Source organism: Chlamydotis macqueenii, chromosome 2, assembly GCF_036417535.1.
Source record: "Chlamydotis macqueenii isolate bChlMac1 chromosome 2, bChlMac1.mat, whole genome shotgun sequence".
Taxonomy (NCBI): domain Eukaryota; kingdom Metazoa; phylum Chordata; class Aves; order Otidiformes; family Otididae; genus Chlamydotis; species Chlamydotis macqueenii.
Genome location: NC_141557.1, coordinates 72,534,458 through 72,558,076, shown reverse-complemented (window position 1 = coordinate 72,558,076; position 23,619 = coordinate 72,534,458). Strand labels below are relative to the sequence as shown.

Sequence of the window (23,619 nt, the reverse complement as noted above, 5' to 3'; positions counted from 1 at the left end):
GCTTCCTACACAGTATTTTCTTGCAGCTGCAGAGCAAGTTAGAAATGTTCTCTTGCAGTGCAACCATGACTGCAATAACATGAATACAAAGGTCTTGTAAAAGCAAGCACCAAATAAAAATGACTGGTGCAGTGTGTGGGAAGGAAGCAGCTTAGATGTGGACCTACCAGGCACACAGACCTGTTAGATCTCCTCTTCTAACCACAAAAGAAGTTAAAACATGCAAAACAAAACTAACATCTCCAGATTTGTCTCAAGACTTCAAGCATGGCTGCTGAGTTACACACCTACACTGGCAGCTAAGACTTTCCAAATTTTGAAAACTTCCAGTTCCTGTAGAAGATGAGAGGTTGTGGATGAATAACACCAGAGGCTGTGCATGTATGAACAAACTATGTACCTCACCAATTTCTGCAAACTGCAGCTATTAAAGGATGATATATTGAGGACAGGAAATGGGGAAATTACTGCATTTGTTATTAGAAATCTCTGACCTCTCAAAGCATGCATTGTTCCATAGGGTATTATCCCAAGTGAACAGGTAGGTGTCTAATGACTAGATTTTCTTGCAAGCTCAAGTTCTTAGGTGTGAGACTGATGGTTCATGAACACAACTTATAGCCAAAAGGAACTACTGCCATTATTTGTCATAAAAAACAAAATCAATTTATCTCCGTTATAATGTACCGATAGAACTTTCCATCAGTCTCTCAGGTTGTGAGAGATAAAAAAAAGTGAATATACTTCTACAGTATTACTTTCCCCACAATCTTTGGTGTTTGAGTGTGTAGTCTAACACAACGATCCATGTCAGGATGTAATAAACAGGCAGAAACCTCTGCTGCCTCGGCTAATTCTTGCAGTGCCAACTCACTGCAAGGCTCAAGCAGCTCAGGTGGGTCCCCTGTTACATTAATCTTCAGGTATCACGAAAAATACACTGGAGGACGAGGACATTTGAAGAGTTCTACGCTCCTGGTCTACATATTCACTTCATGCTTTGCTGTTATCCAGCATCAATCCAAATTACAATAAAGTGGACATACAGTTATTAATTTATAAAATTGAAAACTGACAACATGAAAACATTTATTAAAGATACAGGTGTGGAAATAAAAGAAAAACCACAATTAACCTGTTTACACTGACGTAGGTTACATCAAAGGTATTTCCCTCTTCCTCTTTCATCTCACCTTTTCCTTTCCTTACAAGATGGCAGAGAGGTTTTCACTCTTTGTCCATGTCCCAGTACCTTAGTTTTTACAAGGTGTTCATGTCTGGGAACATATCCACTCACCCCACCCCTGTGCAATGGATATCCAATTATCCAATCTCTCTCTCTTTAGCAAAGCATAACTTCTTTTATATTTTGTGTTAAATGCATGACAAATGTTGGTGCCCTGCAGTCTAGCAGCATTTTTATTGTATAAATCTAAACAAAATTCACCCTGTAAAACACTAGTATTTCATGCCAAATATACTATGAATAATGTCATATTGATGAATATACTGATCTTCTTAACCTTTGCAAAGGAAATGCAGGGGTTCTGATTTCATTAGGACTCCTCACCTTATTGACATTCCTCAATAGCCATGAGATCGTGGCTGCAGAAAGTACAAATATCTGCACAGGTTCTTCTCTGCCCACATAAACTAAGATGCAAAATAGAATCTTCAATCTACTTCTTATCTATGTTAACTGAGTAACTTAAACCAGGTTAAATTTAATAGGTGATTTTTAACACACAGCTCAAATTCAAGGTTATTTTCCTGCTGTATTTTCTAAGTAAGCATAAAGTGGCCTTGAAATTAAAAAAAAAACCAAAACCCACAACAAAGCAGTAAAACACAGAATCATGCAGCATATCTGATAAAAGAATTCTAACTGAGCACAGAAGGAGAAGGAAGGAACAATCAAATAACTTTATTTTATTTTAGAAAAATCAGATTTGCCAGTTAGAGCAGAAATTGGGCAGGTCTAAGTCGACATTTTCTGCAGCAGAAATATTGCCTAATCTCTTTTAGAACTTGCTTGCATGCCAGAGCAAATATTTTCATTTCATTGAACTTGCTAGGCAACTCCCCAACATAAAGTGTATGGTAAAAACACTCTCCAGCAATATCAAGCCTGGAATATTTATTAAAACAATTTGTGATCCATGAAAACAAACTCTAATTCTGCACATATTCAAACTATGAACTCCACTTTGTGTACGAAATAGCACATCAGAACCTTATCTAAAACAGGTTTTCATATGGAAGAAGAAGAGGTGGTAGTGAGTGGGTGCTCTTCTACACGTTATTGGTAAGATTTGACCTTCTGAGCCACCACTGACTAAAATTAGCAAGCTTCATTTCAAGCTTGTTCAGATGCACACTATACTATGTTCCAAGGCTCTACAGTTGAATTAGCAGCAGGATTCAGAGGCATTATATGGTATTTTCTAATGAGAAAATAAAGGGCATATTAGGCCATAAGTTGTGATTGTCTGTTTTTTTCTCTCTGATACGCCTAACATCGTGCAGGCCTAAATGACTACATCTTTCCATCTGCACCAACCAAAAACTAGGATATATGTTTACCTACAACCATAGCCTCTAAATAATAGAAATATTAGTATGGAAGAGGAGCTGTTGTTGTGGTCTTATACAGGACAGCTTATATAATAAGATCATTACATTCCCGATCCTACTACTTTCGAATACCTCGTCAATTTAGAAAAAAACCCTTGTTCTTGCCTAACAGTTATGATTCTTTAAGATTCATCAAGGTCACATCCTGTTCTTCTCTGACTCTGTGGTTGACCCTGTTCTGTAAGGAGAGAGAACAAGAAGCTTTTATATGACAGAACAAAAAATTATTATCACCCAGTTTCACAACATGGTTGAACATAATGTTCAATGGTATTTATTTAAGCAAGAAATACCTTTCTGAAATTAACTGAATTCATAATGACTGCTGTGGCTTCACTTTGCTGACAGTGAATTTCACCCACTCTTGAGAGATACATAGATGAAACAGGAGGATTTTTACCTTATGCAAACCCAGAAGCAACATTTATTAGCGTTAACTATGGAAGACAGCATAAAACATGCCTGCCTTTTGGAGGCTAATTTCTAGGATTTTTGGTGCTGAGCCTTTTTATCGTACACAAAATTAATAGCAAAATAGCTATTACTGTCTTCACGGTTAAAGTCTGGTTCTTACAAAGACAGAAAGCTTGTTTATATGAATTGTCATTTGCTGGGCTCTGATCCACGTTCTCAGTGGAAAGCCATTTCGGCAAAAGTGCTGTGAATTTCATTCTTGTCCTTGAAAGGATCACATAAGAAATGCACATAGACAGACCAGTGTTTGAATGCTTGACATTTCTGAACAAGGATTACAACAAGTAGGAAAGAAAGAAAGGACAAGATCATAGTCATCATCATCTTAATACTTCAAAAGAAGAAACGTTAAAGACAGAAAGATCAAGTACCTTACGTTCTTAAAAATGACCCACTGCAGTTTGGGGTCATCTTATAGTTTGACAAGGTTTTTCAAAAATGCCCAAAACCCCTCACCAAGCAACCAAACCCCATCGATGCCCATTCCCCGCTTTGTTTTTCACCTTCTTTTATCATGGCATCCAACTACCAGATTGTAAATCCTGTACAACCACAAAAACAGCAATGCTCTTCATAGTGGTTTTTACGCCCTTTGGACTGAAACTGTCCTGAAGGAAAAGGAAAAGGGAATTCAGTATTGTACTTACTGGCCAATTTCTGTAAACTTCTGTAAATGAAGCACAGAAATAGCTTGTCCATTTTGGGGTTTCACAGCAAAATTAGAAACTGAATATACGGCTGGGAATTGATCAGATGAGTATTGATGAGGACTAGGTGATGCAGGTTGGATCAGATGTCGAATATGCAGAACAGACTTTCACATTAGACTACTCAGAGCCATAAGCTGGCAGAAGATATTTAGAAAGATGAAACTAGAACAATGGGAGTAGAAAAATGTACTGACCTAATATCTGGATTTAAAAAACTTGTGATAGAAGATTACAAAGTGACATGCAGAAAGTCCCAAAGACAAGGAAGAAAAAAATACTGTGGGAACTGTGATATTGTCTCTGGGCAACCTGACGGTATTAATTGCTTCATGTTTAAGAAGCAGTTTTCTGGGGGGAAGGGGGAAAGAAATAGGTTGGTTAGTTTTTGTTTATCATTTCTATGTCACTTGAAATATTTCGCAAGTATCCACTGGAAATTTCCCCCTTAATTATATGAGTATCAACTTGTGAACTGTGAAAACTTTGAAAAGTATATACAGAAAAAATGACAAACACAAAAAAGTTATTGGAAGAAATACAGAGAATCACAGATTACCTGAAGGAAGGATGTTATCAGCTATCACTGTCTGCTCATATTTTTGTTTAAACTTATCTCCAGCTATGAAAAATACACTCAGATCACTAGAATCCAAGCAGCTTCAGAAAGCTGGGCATTTGGTACAGGTGTGGTAGCCAATGTGCTCAGTCCTACAAGACTCCTCAGCTAAAGATCTGGTAGATGCACACACTACGTACCTGGCTGAACAGAGAAAGATGGAGACAGAGCTGGGAGTTCAGCTGCATCCCTGAACAAGCTTCACAACTCCTGGGGGTTTATTGGCCCACCCAGCATCCCTGGTTTTGACAAAATGTGCTGCTGGTTGCATGACATGAGTCATGTCTGAACCACTTGCAAGTGCTATGGAATTCAAAAAGACAGGCTCTCCACCCCTGCTCCTCCAGAAGTTTATTGCTTAGTCTACAGCATTTACAGTGGGAACTGGCTGCACAAGCTGTTTTTCTCTTGTTTTGACTACCCAGAAGATGTGGACACTGCTAGTGAAATGAAATTATAAACTATTTACAAGTGGACCAATGTCTAAAACTTTCAATTGTGAATACTGAAAAGCAGATATTGAGGAGATGAAGGTACTTGGCAAATTGACAAGTGAAACAATATAAAAACTACAAGTACCATTTTAAGCTTTTCACTTACAATGTAAATCCCTTATCCAGAACTAAATTAAAGTAAAAAGAGCTATAGGACAATGATGCACAGAATCTGCTAGAATCTAACACTCCCAAAAGAGCAACGTTGCAGTTACTGATTGCCAATGCATACCTGTAAAGCATCAGCTTCAATATTGCACAAAAGGCAGCAACTTACACAAAACATCGAAGCATCTCCCATGGATCTGCTCTTCAAAAAGATTTAAAGCCACCGATTTGCAAATGCAACACAGTTGTTTTAACTATGGGGAAAAAAAGCTAAGGCTTTTTTGAAGCTTGTACGAGTCACCAAATAGGAATCTAATCCCACAGGATGATTTGAATAAATATATATATATTTTTTTTTTTTGCAAGGGCAACATAATTGTAGTAAAAAAAAAAATACTTCATGCCAGAGGATGAACATACATGTTTCTGAAAAATGAGTAACTGCAAAGCAGTCTCATTATAAGAAAGTGCATTCCTCAACAGTGATAGTGACACTTTCCAAAGCTTGCGTGTAAGGCATTCAGGCCAAACTGGTGATGATGCCTTCTGAAACATCTAAAAATATTAGAAGTTTGCCACTAGTTGAGATAAAGGACAGTAAGTGAAAGAGACAGTACAGCTTTTCAGGTACAATCATTTTGAATTTCAGATGCTCACTCTCAACAGATTGCTTATTTAAAATTCATAAGAATCAACATACAAGTGTCCTTTGGAGCAATGTAAAAACTAAAAAATTGTGTTTCAGCTTCAGTCTGCCTTTACGACCACAAACACTACTCTCAAACTCCTGAGACTACTTGAGAAAACTGACTTATTACCTTTGTATCTATTAGAAATAGACTGAATTTCACAGCAAATACAAGTAAGCCTTTGGCTGAAACTCAGCATGTATTTTATGCAGGGCCTATACCGAGGCACTAACATACAAATTTTTCCAGGAGCTCTTTATTTTTCTTTCTCCTGGCATGGTCTTTATAAAACAAGAAACACAAAATGCATTCATCCAAACTGAGAAAAACCACAGCATTTCTGTCCTAGGAGGTACAAGGCGCAACATCAGCTCAGTTTATTTCTAGTTACCAAGGTCTCATCACACAGCCGCTGGCGCTGAAACCTGCCAGATATAATATATACATGGAGCTGTGGCTGCACGGCCAAGATTCCAGCACGCTCATCATACGCAAAAATAACAGCAGTACAGCTTAGCAGGAAAAGCATGTGGGGAGACAATATTTTGTAGAACAAATAAGAACAGTTAACAGTGGTGGTTTAGCCCTATTAAAGCCAGAATTCATGGATCTGTATATTTGTTATTATAAAGGATGTATTTTTCAGGAAGAATCTCATTTTACAGACTTAGTTGGGGAAAAGGTGGAAGTTAAAGCCTGTTCTTGCTGAATCCATTAGCAAAATTCCCACGTACTTTAGATGGGATCAAACTTCGTTTATGGGATGATTTTTTAAATTTGGTTGTATAATTTTTTTAAATTAAATTTGAGAGATAAAAGAATTTTTAAAAGAGAATTCAAACTGTTCTGTCTTAGATTTTCTAGGAAAACAGAGGCTGCTTCAGCTCAAGACAAGCTATCTGCCTCAGGAAGTCCGAAAGTATCCATGTGTCCAGAAAATAAATGTAATTGAAGAGACTGAATTCACATGGAAATTTTCAGATTTATAAGCTTACTTATCACATTCGTTTACCTCTCCTACACTGAAGAACGAGGAAATATACCTATAAACCAAACAGAACTACCAAACGGTACCAATAAAAAGGGCTTTACAGAGCAAAATAAAGGCTTGTAAATGGTAGATGAATCAATAAGACTGCGGTTCTTCATGGAGACTAAAGATCAATAAATGACCCTGTATTATTCCAGTGATGCTTGTAAAAGATTTTGTTAGCATTCCAGAGAAGATGCAGTTACAGAGCTGACCAGTGCTGTGCAACTTTGTCACACACTGTGGTAAAGCCATACTTTCTAATAGTGCAGCCAAAAAGAGTTCAGAGATTTTTGCCTCGTTTCTTGCAGTAAGAAGCATTCAGCACCTGAGATGAAACATTGGCTAATCACATGTACTGTGCTCTAAAAACAGTCTTGATCAAAGCATTGTACAGCCCAGAGTACTCCTAAGTTCTGCAGAAGGTTTCAAAGGTTCACTCACTATGAAATGTTTAATTTAAGCGGGTTGTATGTTACAACGTGTCAGAAGTAGGTCACATTTTGATCTTCTGATTTACCATATAAAACCTGTCAGCTTCATTTACTGTCAGCATAAAATCAACATGCTACTTTTGTGATAACTCCTAAAGACTGATAAGACTGAATTTTTGGAATGGTGGATAGAAAATGTCAGCCATACTACTTCTTGCTTACTGTGTTGAGCTGTGTCATAGTTTAGCCCTGCTCAGGACCAAGCTATGCAGCTTCTCACTCACTCTCCTCACCCTCTGAGGGAATGGGGGAGAGATAATATAAAAAAAAAAGGCTCAAGGTTTGAGATAAGGATAGGGAAAGATCATTCAAGTGGCCATTACTGGCAAAACAGACTCAACTTGGGGAAAACTATTTATTTATTATTATTAATAAAACCAAAGCAGGATAATGAGAAAGAGAATCAAACTTCCCCCCACCCCTCTGTCTTCCTGGGCTTAATTTCATTTCAGATTATCTCTACTGCCTTCCTCTGCAACCCCGACCGGCATGGGGGGAAGAGGGAATGAGGGTTACGGCCAGTTCATCACACATCACTTTACACCGCTCCTTCCTCCTCAGGGGAAGAACTCCTCACATTCCTCCCCTGCTCCAGCATGGGGTCCCTCCCACAGGCTACAGCCCTTTGTGAAACTGCTGCGGCGTGGGTTGTTTTTCCACGGGGTGCAGCCCCTCCAGAACGGCTGTCCCAGCGTGGGATCCTCCACGGGCTGCAGGTGGATCTCTGCTCCTCCGTGGGCCTCCATGGGCTGCAGGGGGACAACCTGCTCCACCATGGTCATCACCACAGGCTGCAGGGGAATCTCGGACAGGAGCTGCATTACTCCTCCCCCTCCTTCTGAACTGACCTTGGTGTCTGCAGCCATTCCTCTCACAAGAAATTCTTCACAATCGGCAGGCAGACGCTTCTCAGGATCTCTTCACATCTCATCTCCTCTCCACTGCTTGCAGCCAGGCCAGGCCGAGTTGGGCCCGGTCGGCCGCCCGGTGGGAGGCCAGAGGGTGAGGCCTGCAAGGCCCACAAGGCTCGCGCTTCCCCATCTCTGCCCCTGCTCAGCGCCTTCACATCATCTTCTTTTTTTTTTCCTGTTTTCCCCTTCTTAAATACGTTATCGCAGAGGCGTTATCAGGGAACATTCTGCTACCAATCGGCTCGGCCCTGGCCAGCAGCGGGTCCGCCCTAGGCCTGGTCAAGTCCACTGGACAAAGGGGAAACTTCCAGTAGCTTCTGCAAGAAGCTGCCACCGTAGCCTCCCCCCGCCCTCCCCCCCCAAACAAAACCAACACAAGGTGGCAGAAGTAAAAGAGAAGCCATTAAGAGAATCTGCATCTTCTTTATTCTCAATAAATCCATTTCATGGCTGCAGAGAAACATGTCTGCACTTGGCAAGGGCTCCACTTAAAAACAAAAACAGACATATCATTGTCTTAGTGGACATTACATGGACGTAACTGCCCAACTGAATCTGACACATTAGTAACACCCCTTTAACCGCTGTCTAATGACTTCTGCAGACATGAAATGGAATATTTTACTATTTTCAGCCATCTGTGCTGGTTTTTCTTTCAGCTCAGGCTTGCCAAAGCTGTAATGAAAGTCCCTGTGCTTTATATCATCACATGCTTCTTAGTATCAACCCACCAATTGAATGTATCACTGGTGTCACAGGTACTGACTGCTGAACTCTCATACTGGCAGAAGCACAATTCAGTTGTGTATATAGCTAGAGTCTGCAATTTATTAATCCATCCTCCTTTTCTACTTTAAGGTTTCTCCCAGTAATAAAGGGATTTCAGAAGGAAGCTTGCCAGAAGTTCTAACACGACGATAGGACTCAGAAGGTCATCACTAATTCCTTGTTCGACCACATGCTCCTGTCACTGTGGGTGGACAAGTAAGTCTTTTGGGCTGCATCTAAACTGAGGTTTTACTTTGTACACAGAGTTCACTTGTAAAGTGAATTTCTTCATCCTCCATGCTTTGCTCCACATCATGACCCAGTGTCTTCGAGTGCATGCACTGGATTCTGCTCCAACTAAACTGCCTGGGAGATCTTCTCCAGAACCATGCCGAGTAGGCTCCAGCAGTAACTCAGTATTAAGCCATCAGGACTAGACAAGAGCTTGTCCACAGTAAAAAACAAAACGCAAAGCATATATAATGTAGACATCAGGTTTTTGAGACAAAGTATTTTGCCTTACTGATATGTTTCTACAGATCTGCTCTGTGCATTAATGCAGACATTATCTCATTTTTTCAGCACCTCATGTAGACCATATCTTTTGGGGATGGTGATGTTTCAGTCCATACGTATTTGGTAGTCGTGGTGCTTGTACCAACTTGCGATGGAATTATTATGATAAATACTTTCACGGTCATGAGGTGAGCAAGATAACTTTCTAATAAACACTAAAAAATAAACTGGTGAGCAAACACCACCTCTCTTCTTCCACAATGATAAAACAAGTTACTTTTCAGCTGGATCAGCTTTGTTGATATAGATCACTGTTTTGGCTTCAACAAACTGAGACACTGTCACAAAAAAAGGTGAGGAGCTGCTTATTTTCACACTGAAAACATGTTAGCTGAACTACGGCCTAAAGCACAGACTTACAAGTGCCACAAAACCTTCCAAAACAGATAGGAAAGTTACATTTATAATATTCACAGCATTTAATCTGTTCACAATAAAGACTTCTAATTACTAGCACAAAAAGCAAGGGCACAATATATGACCTGCAAGTTCAGAGTGAAAAGCAACAGTTCAACCAGCAATGCTTTCAGAAAGACTTACAAAACATTCTAGAGGTTTCTCTTTGGAACATGCCCTTGTGGTTGAAAATTATTACTCTCTATTAACATGTAACCTGCTGTCAACTCTAGTTCTACATAGATGTACTACTATTTCCCCTCCCTTCTCTGCATTCCTCACCAGTTGAGCAAAATGAATAGCATGTAAACTAAATAAGGGAAAAAATCAGAAAGCAAACATCTTTATGCACATAAGCAGTATTAGCTGAGGTAGTGCCCTCAAATGTATTTGCATACATAATTAGAGAAAGGCTGCTGCAAACTAACAAACCAAAAGAAGGCTAACTCACAGGCAGTAGCAATGGGATTGACAAATTATTCACTGCAGTATAACAGGATTACCTAGAAGGAAAAGACCTGAAGGTATGTATGTAAAATGTGATTTGTTCTTCCCTTTTATGCTGTTCCTTTAAAGAATGGCAGCTAAAACCAGAGCCAATATATACAGCTGAAGGGCAATTCTGTACAGTACAACTGTCATGCACAAATGGTGTATTTCACTGCTTTGGTAGAGATGTATTTGTGAGCTGCAATGGTGCTGAGCAAGCCTACAGTTTTCCTCATAATTCTCTGGATAAGATGTGTACTTTTTTTTTTTTTCCTTCCTGCCTTAGGGCAATCAGTTTCACCACACAAGCTTTGTCATTGAGGACTTCTCCCAAAGCTACCTTAAAAGCTGTTTTTCACACTCCCATTCCCAAGGAGCATTTCTAGCACGAGACATGGCCTGACAACTGTACACATCAGAGTGGAGTAAGAAGTTTGAGCCTTTCAGCTGAGGCACAGCAACTGGCTGCATCTGCGCTCCTAGTCTACCACGATGCAAAATGAAGTAAGCTTACTTAGATACCAGTAGTTCTTCTTTGCACTGCAGCAGGCTAGAGATGTACCTGCAAGCTGGTTATTCTATTTCAGCTGAGGTAGCAGCAACTTTCAGCAGAAGGATCTGTTTCACCAAAACTAGCTCAGCCGCTCTCCTTTGTCTATGCTTTCAAAGCTCTTCCCGAGCCCCACCTCTCAATCAGTACAGTAACAAAGTTTAAATATTTGTAGAGTGCCTTCTATAACTAATTAAGCTAAAACTACCATACATGAATAAAGGACCAATTTGTAGTAAGTGAAATGAGGATGCTGGGAAAGGAAGAAGACTGGGGAGTAAGGCAAGTGCAAAAAGGGAGGAAGACAACTAGGTTAAAAAAATTTCCATTATACACATTGCTATTAAGTGACCTGGTCAAAATGTGCAAGTTCATCAAATATCACTCAAATGAATCAAGGTAAAGATCTGTGCCTTCTAGAAGTTTTTACTCAACATGTAGAAGTTAGACAAAAGCAATAATTTTAGGTTCAACAGACTGCGATCTATAGTAACGTTCAGCTATTGGCTTGTATAGGCAGATTAAAAGAAGTTTCACACAGTATTCCAATACCTATGCTAATATCATTGACAAAAGAGACATTTTGGCAGCATCTGGCACTAAATAAATTGAAGCTGCTGATACATATTTAATATGCAATGTTATCTCCTCTCAAGCTATGGCCCAGTTGAGAATGGTCAGCATGAGAGGCAAATCTGAGTGCTGCAAGAAAGGTTTCTAGTGATTTCATACGTGGCATCACTTATCGAAGTTAGTCTTGGCAGAGCTGTTACTCAGAAGGACTGGGGACCGCTTGCCTGTTGTTCTCTTTAAACCCTGAGAAGCGAGGGCCCTGAAGGTGTCCCCATTCATGTGGTTTGGTTGATGTTTCTCTCTGTAGCAGTGCAGCCTACTGTGGGCTCTCCCTCTGCCATCTGACTCTCTGCGATGGAGCCACTTGTAAGCGATTGATCCTCTGGTCTGGGGCTGCCTAGATGCCTTCACTGGGAAACGAACCTCCTGTTTCTCTAAGGTGGAACTGCTTACACTAGCACTACTGCTGAAAGATACTCTTTGTATACCTTTGATTAAGCTGCAGTTCCACCTTTTAGAAGATGAAGGATGTTATTCCATAGCTTTTAAAAATCAGTGGCTGTTCATTTGATGCATGTTTTATCCTGTTACTGGCTATGACTGTCACTCAAAAAGAACAGTGACAAGTGCCTTCCTGCATCTTCTCCTCTCCACTCTGCTCCTGCTGACACCAACATCTGTACAGCTGTTTGGTGAAGTAACTGGGAAAGTGGCGAGGCTAACCACCAAAACCACGCTGGTACCTGTCTGGGAAAAACAGTTTCCTAGCCAGCCTGATCCCCCTTTCCCATGGACCACACCTACTACTTATACCCACACAAGCAACCAGGCAGGACTGTCGTTTCCTGAGGCAGTGCCAAATCAGAGCTTTTCTTCGACTACAGACTGATGGTTGCAGTCTATCCCCATGAAATTCTTTGGTTTGAAACATATATTGTGCATTTTCTTCCCTGGGCTGCTGAGTGACTTGGCTTAATCCTACATCACACGAGCGTCTCAGTGAGGCAGCTAATTGATCTTTCTGAAGTATTCAAGTTTCTGCTTGAGAACAAACACAATTCTTTGGAATACATCAATATCAAACATACAACACAAGATCTCATTTTTAATTGTGTTCAAACTGCAAGAAGAAAAAAACATGCCAAAAGTAAAAGTTTCAAGCTATTGAGAAAACAATTAAAGCAACAGCCACACTACAAAGTAAGTTACTTCTACTACAACAAAGATGCTTTTTAAGGAAAAAAAGTGCAGCAGTTCTATAAAAATTATAGTCAGCATGTTTTGCAAATATCAATAAAGAAAGCAAAATTTGTGCCCTTGGTGACAGCTGTCTGTTTGATAATAGCAGGAGCCTTTTCATTTTCCAGTATACCAGGTACTACTTTACAACAAATATATTTATTAGAACAGCAACAAATATCTTCTATGTCTGTCTTACCTGAGGAAAAGTATGTGGAAAGCACTATTGTATAACAATATTAGAACCTTGCTGTGCATTTTTGTAGGGGTTTCTTCAGATCGCTACAGGCCATTAACCTGTCACTTCAGGTAAGTAATGAACAATGACTTTTCCAACAAAGGAAATCAGCTGTGTTACCAATGGCAACTCCACTTTTAAATACATGCACCAACCCCCTGTGCATGCACTTGTTATTTTTTTTTTTTTAAATCAATTCTAGTATGAAATAAGAAAGGTTTCCTTTGGCTTCACCTTGAGCTGATAATGAACAAACCCTCAGTGAAGCCTACTCCCAAGGAAGTCTTCCTTAATAGCACTGATTAAAAATAAAACAAAATTTCTGCTTAGGACACAAGATGTATTGCTTCCTGCTTTCCTTCACCAGGGCATCTTGTAATTGGACCAGTGCTAATTGGACACTTCAGCCAAACAATTTAATTTAAAGAGAAAAAAAAAAAAAAAAAAGACTTCAATTTCCCTTGGTTTCTAACAGGGTTAGTGTCATTGACCAACACCAATATGCTGAACTGTGAAATCAATACAAGATCTTAATTATACTGGTGGAAAGCGCAGGAAAACCCTGGTGGGCTCTTTCTTTTTCATTTTACTTATGTACCAGATTAAAGACCATCTTCAAGCAGAAACACAAAAGTGTGTCTTAAAGCACCTGCTCTGGTTTAACACATCTCATACAACGGTAGGACGAGCAGAATAGGTGCAACTACCACAGGCTGAAAAATGTCTCTGTAGCGTTGCATGATTCTGAATCTGTATCAAATCAACTATAAAACAGATTAAATTTTTTTGCCTGACATCAGGGCATATAATTTACAAAGGAGGTGGTAAAAGCTGACAGTTTTAGGACAGAAAGCTGGAAGAAATAGACACATAATTAAAAAGTAGGTTATTTCTTAGGCAGACACTAATTGGGAAAGACTTGCATCTCTGTTTTTTGTTAACAATGGTCAAACCCACATAAATAATACCAAGGAGCTGAATATCTTAAGTAGTTGGGGGAATACAGTAACAACTAATACTTATTTTTCCTTTCCCACCTTGTTTCATTCTATCCATTAATTCATCCTCAACCTTTGTGCCCTTAAGCCTTCTCTTTCTTTCATTATTTCTCCTATGAACAAGGCTTGTTCCTCTCCAAAAGCAGCATCGGTGAACTACTTCCTTTTAACGTCTCATTTCCAAAATGAGCTTCCTCCATGAAACGGGCACGCACCAGCCTGTCTCAGCAGAACACGTAAGAGCCTTGGAGAGGTATTGGAGAACAAAGGAGAACTAGGGGAGACTCTGCCTTGCATCTTCTAATGCCGCTTCTCCCTTTGTACTTTCTGTATGGCAAAACCACCAAAAAGGATGCACTGAAAAACTGCATCCTACTCCTTCCTTTAATTCCGTATATTAGCATTTGTAATTAGATTTTCTTCATGAATTTGAAGACAGATTTTATTTCATTACAATAGGATGATAGCCTTTAATTTTCCACAAAATACTTCTAATAATTTTGTGGCAGCAATATATAGTTGCATAATGCCTCAAAGTATTTTATTGAACTTCATTCCTACTTCCTTAATATTCTGCATGCAGAATCTAGAATCCAGCAAACTGCTGATGGGCTGCATTTTTAACTTCTGTGTTGCCTCAAATGCTAGCTCAGTAAAGACTTAAAAAAAACATAATTAGAAGCCCCAGGAGATCAGAGAGACTTCTATTCTAATCTGTTACGGAAAGAGAGATTCAGGAGAGATTTTTGATTCTAGCAGTATAAAATTCACAAGCCTAGAAAGCCCCTCTCTTCTTTTTTTTTTCCCCCCATAGAATAAAATACATAATGTCAACATTTTAAAACAATGTTAAAAATGCATAACCAAAGACACAAAAGATGTGTTGACAACATCTGCCGAGTTAAACAGGTCTTACAGCACATCTCGTATTTTTAGACCTTCTATCATATAAATATAATTTAGTTTCAATCAATCACTTCTATATAAACACGAATGAAACTGTTCCCACAGTGAACCTCTGGATTCCACATTAATCACTGCTCTGAAAGATAATTTAATTATAGCAAGAATGAAATACATCAGAATATTTCCCCTAAATTGTTCTGCATTCTCCCTAGAATTTTTTGCCATGTTCTCTCTTTTTATGAGACCTCTTGTTCCCTACTAACATTAAGAGAAGCTCTGCTGTAAAATAAGATACGAATACAGATTTCTGCTATTCAGACTGCCTGGTAACTGTATACACTGTCCTCGATTCCTTCAAAGCGGTATGCAGGAGCAAATTATAGAAACATGATAATGTCAAAATATTTGCATAAGGAAGATTTTGAAGATTCCTCCAATTCCTTCTTCTATATGTCCAATTCATCATCTTACAACCCAGTATGAAGATGCTGACTGGGCCACCCTCAGCTATAATAGTAGCTTGAATACATCATAGTTTTCCCCCAAAAGTTTAAACAGTGAGTGATCCCACAGATCTGTGGACACTGGTGCAAACTTTCAACAACAAAGGACCAAAGGAGATCCAGTCACAAACAGCAGGGTTTAGCAATATACTTTCAGCGAATTAAAGAAAAATAAATCCACTGCAACAGGTATATTAGCTATTCCTGTTGTTTACCTGTATATTAAGAAAAGAAAGTATCCTGCCCAGCCTTTGTTGTTGTTTAATTTTAAAAAGGACAGAAGTCACCTACAAAAATATATAAAGTAGATATAGATCAGAGGGCAACTGTAAATTTATACTTTACGAAGTCATTTTGTAGTAACTGAATTACTTCACCATCATGAGCAAAGTTTAGCACCAAACTTACAGGTGGTACCTTTTTTTTTAATTCTAATTTTCAATCTAATATTTTTGCTAGCATCATGGTAACATCAACTAATACAATGTAATTTCATACTAAAGATAAAGAAGAGTAAGTCAAGTTCTTACAATCAATTGTTCTTTGCTTGAACTTTGCTTTAGTGGTAAACATATAATCTCAAAAAAAGAAGAAAAACCTCCTTATACATTGGCATGTCTTTAATAAGAGGGATTGCTCTGGTTGGGAACTTAAAAAAAGTTAACATAATTACTGAATACTGTCCCTATTAGTATGGATACAGTCCCATGATATGAAACTTTATTGGTTTCTCACTTTATATAACAGTGACATTAAAAAAACCTCGTTGTCATGCAGAAAATCTAACTGCATCAGGTTGGGTTTTACATTACTCACATTGTCCAGCAACTATTAGATTGAGCGTCTCTCTTACACTACTACTCTGCCAATTCCTTGGTCCTCAGAGATGCCTTTCTAGACTGAAACCATGACGTAGTTATATAGCACTGACTGGATGCCAGGTAACAGCAAGGAACAAGAGGCTGGTGAAGGAACACACAACTCTCCCCAATTCTTCAAAGCATCTGCCACCCAAAAGGTGATGCAACAGTCTGGGCATCATTAGGAAAACTTGCCTGCGTAGACGTGACCTACGTGACAGTCATTGCACAAGGGATAATAAATAAAACAAATTTCTCTTACACATGTGTCATCACAAGGCCAGCAAGCATTTGTCAGGATTCACTGAAAGAACTATATATAACTTGTGCTATCTTCCTTATTTCACATAAGGAAGAGGTGTGCAGAACTAGCTAACTTTCTTGTGTACTGGAACGAACAGTTATGCTTTCTACATATACAAGGAACAATATTTTGCTTCTTTGCAGAAGTGCAAAAATAGACTCAAAGTGATCATTCAAGGAATTGCCTAACGCGAAGGAGGCACCCTTCAAGCTCATTTTTAGAGAACAAAAGCACGGCTGTGATTACTTTCCTCACATGGTAAGAACGACATACACTCTTCTTCATTTTCCCCTCTACATATTTATTTTGGAATATCACTTTTTGTTCCCACTTCAGCCTTTAACTGCTTCCTAAGTGACAAAAGCTGTGCTATGGGGAAAGGAGCTTTATGTTAGACTAAAATTCTCAGCCAGGTTCACCCTTCCCTGCCTGGCTATATTTACAGCTATGCCTTACATTACTGAGTCTTGAGCAAGCACAAAGTGCCAGCAGAAATGGTGCTGATTCAGAACTCTTCATGTACAGTGAGACAGCCTGTTACAGCCACTTCAAACAGGGGTATGTAGCCATGCAAGACATAATGGGGTAGCAGCGAACCTCTGTTATAATTTTTGTTATGGCATTGGGAATTAACTTTTTATTAATTTAAAAGAACAAGATATTAAAAAGCCAAAAGCTCTTCCCTCATCCACAAGAAACCATGTTCAAATTGTATGTTGTGTTATTACTCACTTGAATCAACCATAACGTTCCAACACGTCCTTCCTTACCTGAAATGTCATCCACACTATATGCTTTATAACTGAGCAGAATGAGGGGAATTCTTGTACAGCGTTAAGAACAATGTGACCAATATTAAAAAGGAAGCAATGAAATTCTGATGCCCCTCCCTGAGCTGAGCACTGGCAAAATGCTGCACCTTCCAGGGACATTGCTCTTCCACCTAAATACCAGATTCTAATGTACGAATGATGATTTATACTTCGTCACGAGCTTAAAAGATTCTGGAGTGGGAATGCAACCAGAGGTTTCTGTGATGGAGCAAGTAAAAGTGACATAAAATGCTTGAAGCGCCTCTGGCAAAAGAGAGAGGCAACAACCAACCAGATGCTGTACCCTCTGAAAGCAGGCATGGGAGTATAACTGATATTAAATATAGAGTATGTTATTTTGTCCTTTCTTCCTTCCCATCATAATCAGCCATGTTCTGCTCTGCTACAGGTATCTGGAGCTACAGGGTATCTATGAAATTAAATATTCTATATTTAATATTCTATATTTAATAGAATTCTGTAACTATTTCTGCTGGATGGATTATCTCCTCTACACAGTATAAGGCAGCTGAACTCCTGCACAGCACAGATGCTAAATGCTCACTGGAAACTTGGAACAGAACAACACTGAAGGATAAAAGGTTACCTTACCAGCTCAAATACCTGTTGCCATTAGAATTATCATATGGTATTTTATGTCAGCCTCTCAAAATATATTAAAAGCCAGAAAATATTTCAGTGGAAAACTGAAGATCTAAATAAGCAAAGAAGAAAGCAAAACCACACAAGGAATTAGAAGGCAAAATAAGACTGAAGATGTTAAGCCCGTACTGAGGATGTAAAGTTTTTACTCTTTCACCTTCTGAGTTTGGGGGTAATGGAGTATTTTTTAAAACGCAAAAATACCTGACAATGGCTAGTGTGTTGGTTTTGTGTAGCAGCTGGGGGGGGTTGGGCAGCTACAGTGCAAGCTTCTGCGAGAAGTTGCTAGAAGTTTCTTCTTGGTCTGGCGGACCCAGTCAGGTCTTGGGCGGACCTGCAGCTGGCCAGGGCTGAGCCAACTGGTGACAGTGACAACTCCGCTGTGATAATGTATTTAAGAAGGGGAAAACAAAAAAGTGAAGAAGCAGAAGCATGGGCTTGCAGCCTTCACCCTCTAGCCTCCCACTGGGCAGCCATCCAGGCCCAATTTGGCTCGGCCCGGCCAAGAGAAGTGAAGAGAGGAGACGTGAAGAGAACCTGAGAGGCATCTACCTGAGCCTGATTGTGAAGAATTTCTTGTGAGAGGAACGGCTGCAGACACCAAGGTGAGTGAAGGACAGGGAAGAGTAATGCTGTTCTTGGTGGACATACCCCTGCAGCCCGTGGAGGTCCACGGAGGAGCAGAGATTCACCTGCAGCCCGTGGAGGACCCCACGTCAGGGCAGGTGGATGCCTGAAGGAGGCTGTGGCCTGTGGAGGGCCCGCTGGGGCAGCCGTTCTGGAGGGACTGGAAGGAAAAATCCATTCTTGGGATCCATCTCAGTAGATCAAGACTCACACCAGCACAGGAAGATGCAAGGCTACCTAAAAAACCACCAACCCTATCATCTTGATAATCAGCATGAACATGTCTGAGAATGAGCCTGCAGGAGGTACCTCTGTCAAGGAAGCAGCATTTGAGAAGAGAGCAAAGGTCAGATACACAGCTGGAGTAAGGAGAGAATTGCTCCTTGACTACAAGAAATGGCTGAAAAGGAATAGAAACTGAAAGATCACAGGAGAAAAATTAAAGCAGAATGAAAACAAGAGCCCCCCTACCCCTAAACCCTAGCTCCAGCCCTGAGCACCTGAAAGGAACTGCGAAGCCCATGATAGAAGTTTTGCTTTGTATAAATTACATCTGTTCATTACTATAGTTACCAACAGGACATTGCTGGGGAATATTTCCCATGGATGATTGCACTTTTAATAGTACATACAACAGAATATCTAGAATGCCAAGTTTTGTAATGATCACAACAAACATCTTATATAAAAAACTGAAGAGTAAAAAATAGTCGTCCAAAATGCCTGCAACTCTGCTAACATTCTACTGCAAATATCCACACACCACAGGCAATGTATGTGAGAAAGCTTCAATCTTGGAATGAAACAACATTGATGGGAGAAAATAAATGCAAAAAGATATCCTCTTGCTTTTTTCCCCTTCACTGCTTTTGATGTACACATTGTCAGTCCTTTGAGCTTTGTTTAATTATTTTGGGCAGGGGACTGGAATCCTCTTAAGTGTTTATGTGTCCATGTGAGACTGTGAACACAGAGTGAAATTCAGCAGCTACACAAACAAGTTAATAAGACTTTTAAACTACTGAACAATTCCTCAGCTTCTACTGTTGCAATTTCTCATTCCTTAAAATTCAATAAATCCTCCAATACCAAACCATTAAGCAATTCTGTATCTGATTCAATAAACAACATTTGATTAATGACAAGAATAATGACACTGGATAGTATTACCAAGAAGATAAGATCTATGCAGTACAATGTTTTATCTGTTCTACTGGAAAAAAATGTTGTTTTAATGAGAACAGTGCTGTCTAGCAATGATAGAGCCTTAGAGTGGAAATTCGAGGATGCCATTACTGTATTTGTGACCTGTGTGCGGGCTGCATGGATCTGCTGTTTTTTATCTCCCCCAAGCGGTAAAGCGAGTTCGTAAGTCCACCTTAGACAAGCAGCTTCATCCCTATCTAGAGCATCTTCTACAGATTCAGATGAAAAGGCAAGTGGTGGACTAGGAAAACTTTAAAGCTGAACAAAAATTCATTAAGAGGGTAGAAAGCACAGGAAAAGCCCAGTCTCAAAAGTAACTCAGTTACTCCACAGATTCCCACATAACCCGTAAATTTAATTCCTAACTCTCTTTCCAGCATAGAAGTGACTAAACTACAGCTTGAAATAGTATCCATGTTTGACAGTTTACAAGTGGGTTTAATCACCTTGGTACAGGCTTACTAATAATTTATAACCCAATTTGTCTTTGAAATAACTAATATTTCAAGCACCTGACATCAGAGGTATCTGGACTAGTATAATCTCCTTGCAATTAATAGCCTCAAACCATTCAATTGCCATCTATTACTACTTCTCAAACAGCACTGATTACACTTACTTTCCATTTTTCTTTAATGTCTTTTGTAAATTATAGTAAATAAGCAGATAGCCTTCACCCTTTTAGTTATATGTATGTTGAGAAAGTGGTGAAAAGGATATGGAAAAAGAGGAGGAAATCCTTACTGTTATTTTAACTATACTCCAAATCTGTTACATACATTAATGTCGCTGTAGGCCAGTTTAGACAGGATATAAATGACTGCCCTCCACTTTGCTCCTTTCTTCAATCATTAAAGTTTACTTAATATTCATGAAAGATACTTTATATCCCTGGAAGCTAAAAGCCTCTCTCTATTCACAGAACAATTACACTTCTGGCTGTATCATAAATTACCTACATCATCAGGACAACATACTTATAACCTTACCTGGAGGACCAGTCCTAGATATGAGAGAAGGGATTTGTTTTCATGCCTAATAATTAGTAAAAATTATTTTCTGTTTATTGAAGTTACAGAGTGCTCTTTATTTATGGTTGTCAAATATTACCAGGATCACTAGGAAACCTTTCAAAGTCAGTGAAAAATACGAAATAGGGAATTTCCACTGCTGTTTGTGCTTACTGCTCACATACATTGAATTTCCCAAGAGATACATACGCAATTTTGTGATTGATCTTCCCAAAGAAAGGTCTAGCTGGAGGCAGCTGGCTTGAGCTGGGAAAAAGCAGTCACCAAACAGGCATCTTTCTCATTATGACAGGCAAGGGTGGCATTGAAGTTGATATAAAAACACTTCTCTTGCTGTGTCAAAGCCGCCCTGCAACTGGGATGAAACATGCATAGTTTTCCACAAACTTAAGTTCAGAAGTACCTCTTAACTTCTACTTCCATTGGAAAAAATCAACAAGCAGAGTTTTGTGGAAATGACTTTCAAATTACAGCTTTGGCTCAGATGTAACCTTATGGATCTATTGGTGTTTTACACTCACAACTTCATTTTGGATTTCTTATGCCAAGTGCTGGATTCTACAACAGCTAGACTTAAGGAGATGTTTTAGCCAAATTCCCATTCTCACACTGCAAATGCTTCTAGAAAAATTCATGATGTTTATTGAAATTCTAGTGTTTATCTATTCCTAACGCAGTACTTTCTCCCACAAAGTAAGAGCAAGATCCTTCCTAGATCCAGTTGGGAATACAGTAAAGATTCATAAATAAAAACATCTCTTTGATTAAAAAAAAATATTTTGATCTTAAGAAATAAAGTTAAAACAAATATGCTTAAAATCTGAAAGCTTACATGGATAGAAATCTCTGCCAAGTACTACTTAAATGTCACTTTCTACACCAAAACTAATCTGCAGCACATATACCAGAGAGCAGTCATATGATTACTTTTAAGAGGGAACAATGGAAATTGCAGGTTTGACAAGCATATATCATGATCAAATTAAACATTACTTTTCTGCTTTGCATAATTTACATATAGAGAATTTGCTTTTTAAACAATATTGACATTTGAAATTTGCTTATATAGCAATAAAAATATGCAACATTATTCTTGCTCAAGTTGCCTAGCTCTTTGTGTATCTATACAATAATGTTATCCTTAGTCCATTGTAGTAGCTGTTAAAAAGTTTCTTTATAACCAGTTCCTGTGTAAAGGAATTGAGTGCACAGGTAAAGAACAAAATAAAAAATAAAGTCCTTAACATACTACTATTAAGAGTAGCTTCTAGTTCTGTAAACTAAATGAGTCACTGCTGATGCTTGTTAATATGGTAGTAGAAAATAGCATTAGCACTAGCAATTCAGGACAGGTTTGCAGCGATTTCCAATCTATGTCAACCACCCTTCCTGGCCTTCAACTTTAAGAAAAAACAAATTTGAACAGCAGTGGTCAAATGCCACCAAAGAGAACAACCGCTGGATCTCACTGTGTTCCCACTGCTCACAAGCTGAGTAACAGCTGCCCTTTGTGCTTGTCCTTTTGTGCATCAGACATATAAAATAAATAAAGACCTAACCTGTAACCAGCTGTGTGCCCCAGTATGCACAGAACAGGGACTTCATGCCCAGCATATAACAAATACCGGGCCATGGAATTGGCTGCACGAACAGTAAGGTGGGTAAGTGGCTTTTTAATATTATTATATTGCGCATTTCTCTTACTTAAGTTTTACAATGTATCTGTATACTGACTGTGTATAACTTAAAAGCTGTGCAATATAATAAAGAAAAATGCCACTTACCTGACTTTCCATAATTTGGTCTACAAAAATTCAGAATTCACTAGTATGCTAAATATTGGGATGTCATAGGAGAGCAAAGAGTCAGTCTTTTGACAACGAAGAATGTCATGTAGCCTAAAAAAAAATTACAAAGGGTTTTTGCTTCTCTAAAGGAAAAAACAGACTATATTAATTTTTCTGTTAAGCCAATCATTTAAGTTTTTCTTCCAATGAAACAGAAAGTTTCTGACACTTTTTGCCACTCTTTCACAGGTGTTTCTGCCACTCCACATACCATTTCTATATTCCCTCAAAAGAGATACACAATTTTTTCCTATTGTTTTTTCCTAAATGTGATTTCTCTGTTGATAAATAAAGATATCTCCAACACACACACCACTTTCTAAATCTATTTAAACCACGTTCAGGGGCAGGAACAAGGGTAAGAAAGGAGGAATTTCATAGCCAGACAAAAAATTACTGTCAATAATCAAAATAATTGTTTCTAAAACTACAGAAAATTTACTGCAGCTTTATAACACTGTTTAAGTGTTCAATCCGGCTCATACAGTAAGAATACAAAAATCCTGGATTTAGAGAATGCACCAGGCCTGCAGGTGTCTTGACACAGAATGATAAGTAAAATTTATGAAAACATGACTTATAAAGGGCAAGACAAAAGAAAAAAAACCCACCAAATCCTAACAAAAGCAAACAAACCCCCCAAACCCTACCAAATTCCAGAATACTGAATTGCAGTGTGCTATCTATAAAATTTACACAACAAATTTTGTTTTAAAAAGAAACACCCTTTACATGCATATAATACAAAGAGATTTACTGAAATACTGACATATAAACAGTGAGCACTCCAAGATCCTCTTAGTGCAATGAAAGCTGAATTGGTGGGAAAAAGTAGGTTCAATTTCTTGCAGAGGTATAACATACTTTACCTGT

General features: G+C 38.8%; 1 protein-coding gene across 4 annotated transcripts in view; it reads right to left on the bottom strand.

Moving 5' to 3' along the window:
• The window catches only part of LYRM4 (LYR motif containing 4), a 96,203-nt gene that overhangs the window by 25,494 nt on the left and 47,090 nt on the right, over positions 1-23,619 (bottom strand). The window contains exon 4 of one of the 4 annotated variants that reach the window (XM_086740267.1): positions 22,684-22,797. The exons of the other annotated variants lie outside the window; for them this stretch is intronic. Coding sequence (XP_086596393.1) covers positions 22,704-22,797 — 94 coding nt within the window. The 3' untranslated portion in view covers positions 22,684-22,703. The remainder of the gene's footprint in view (positions 1-22,683; positions 22,798-23,619) is intronic. 4 annotated transcript variants of the gene reach the window in all.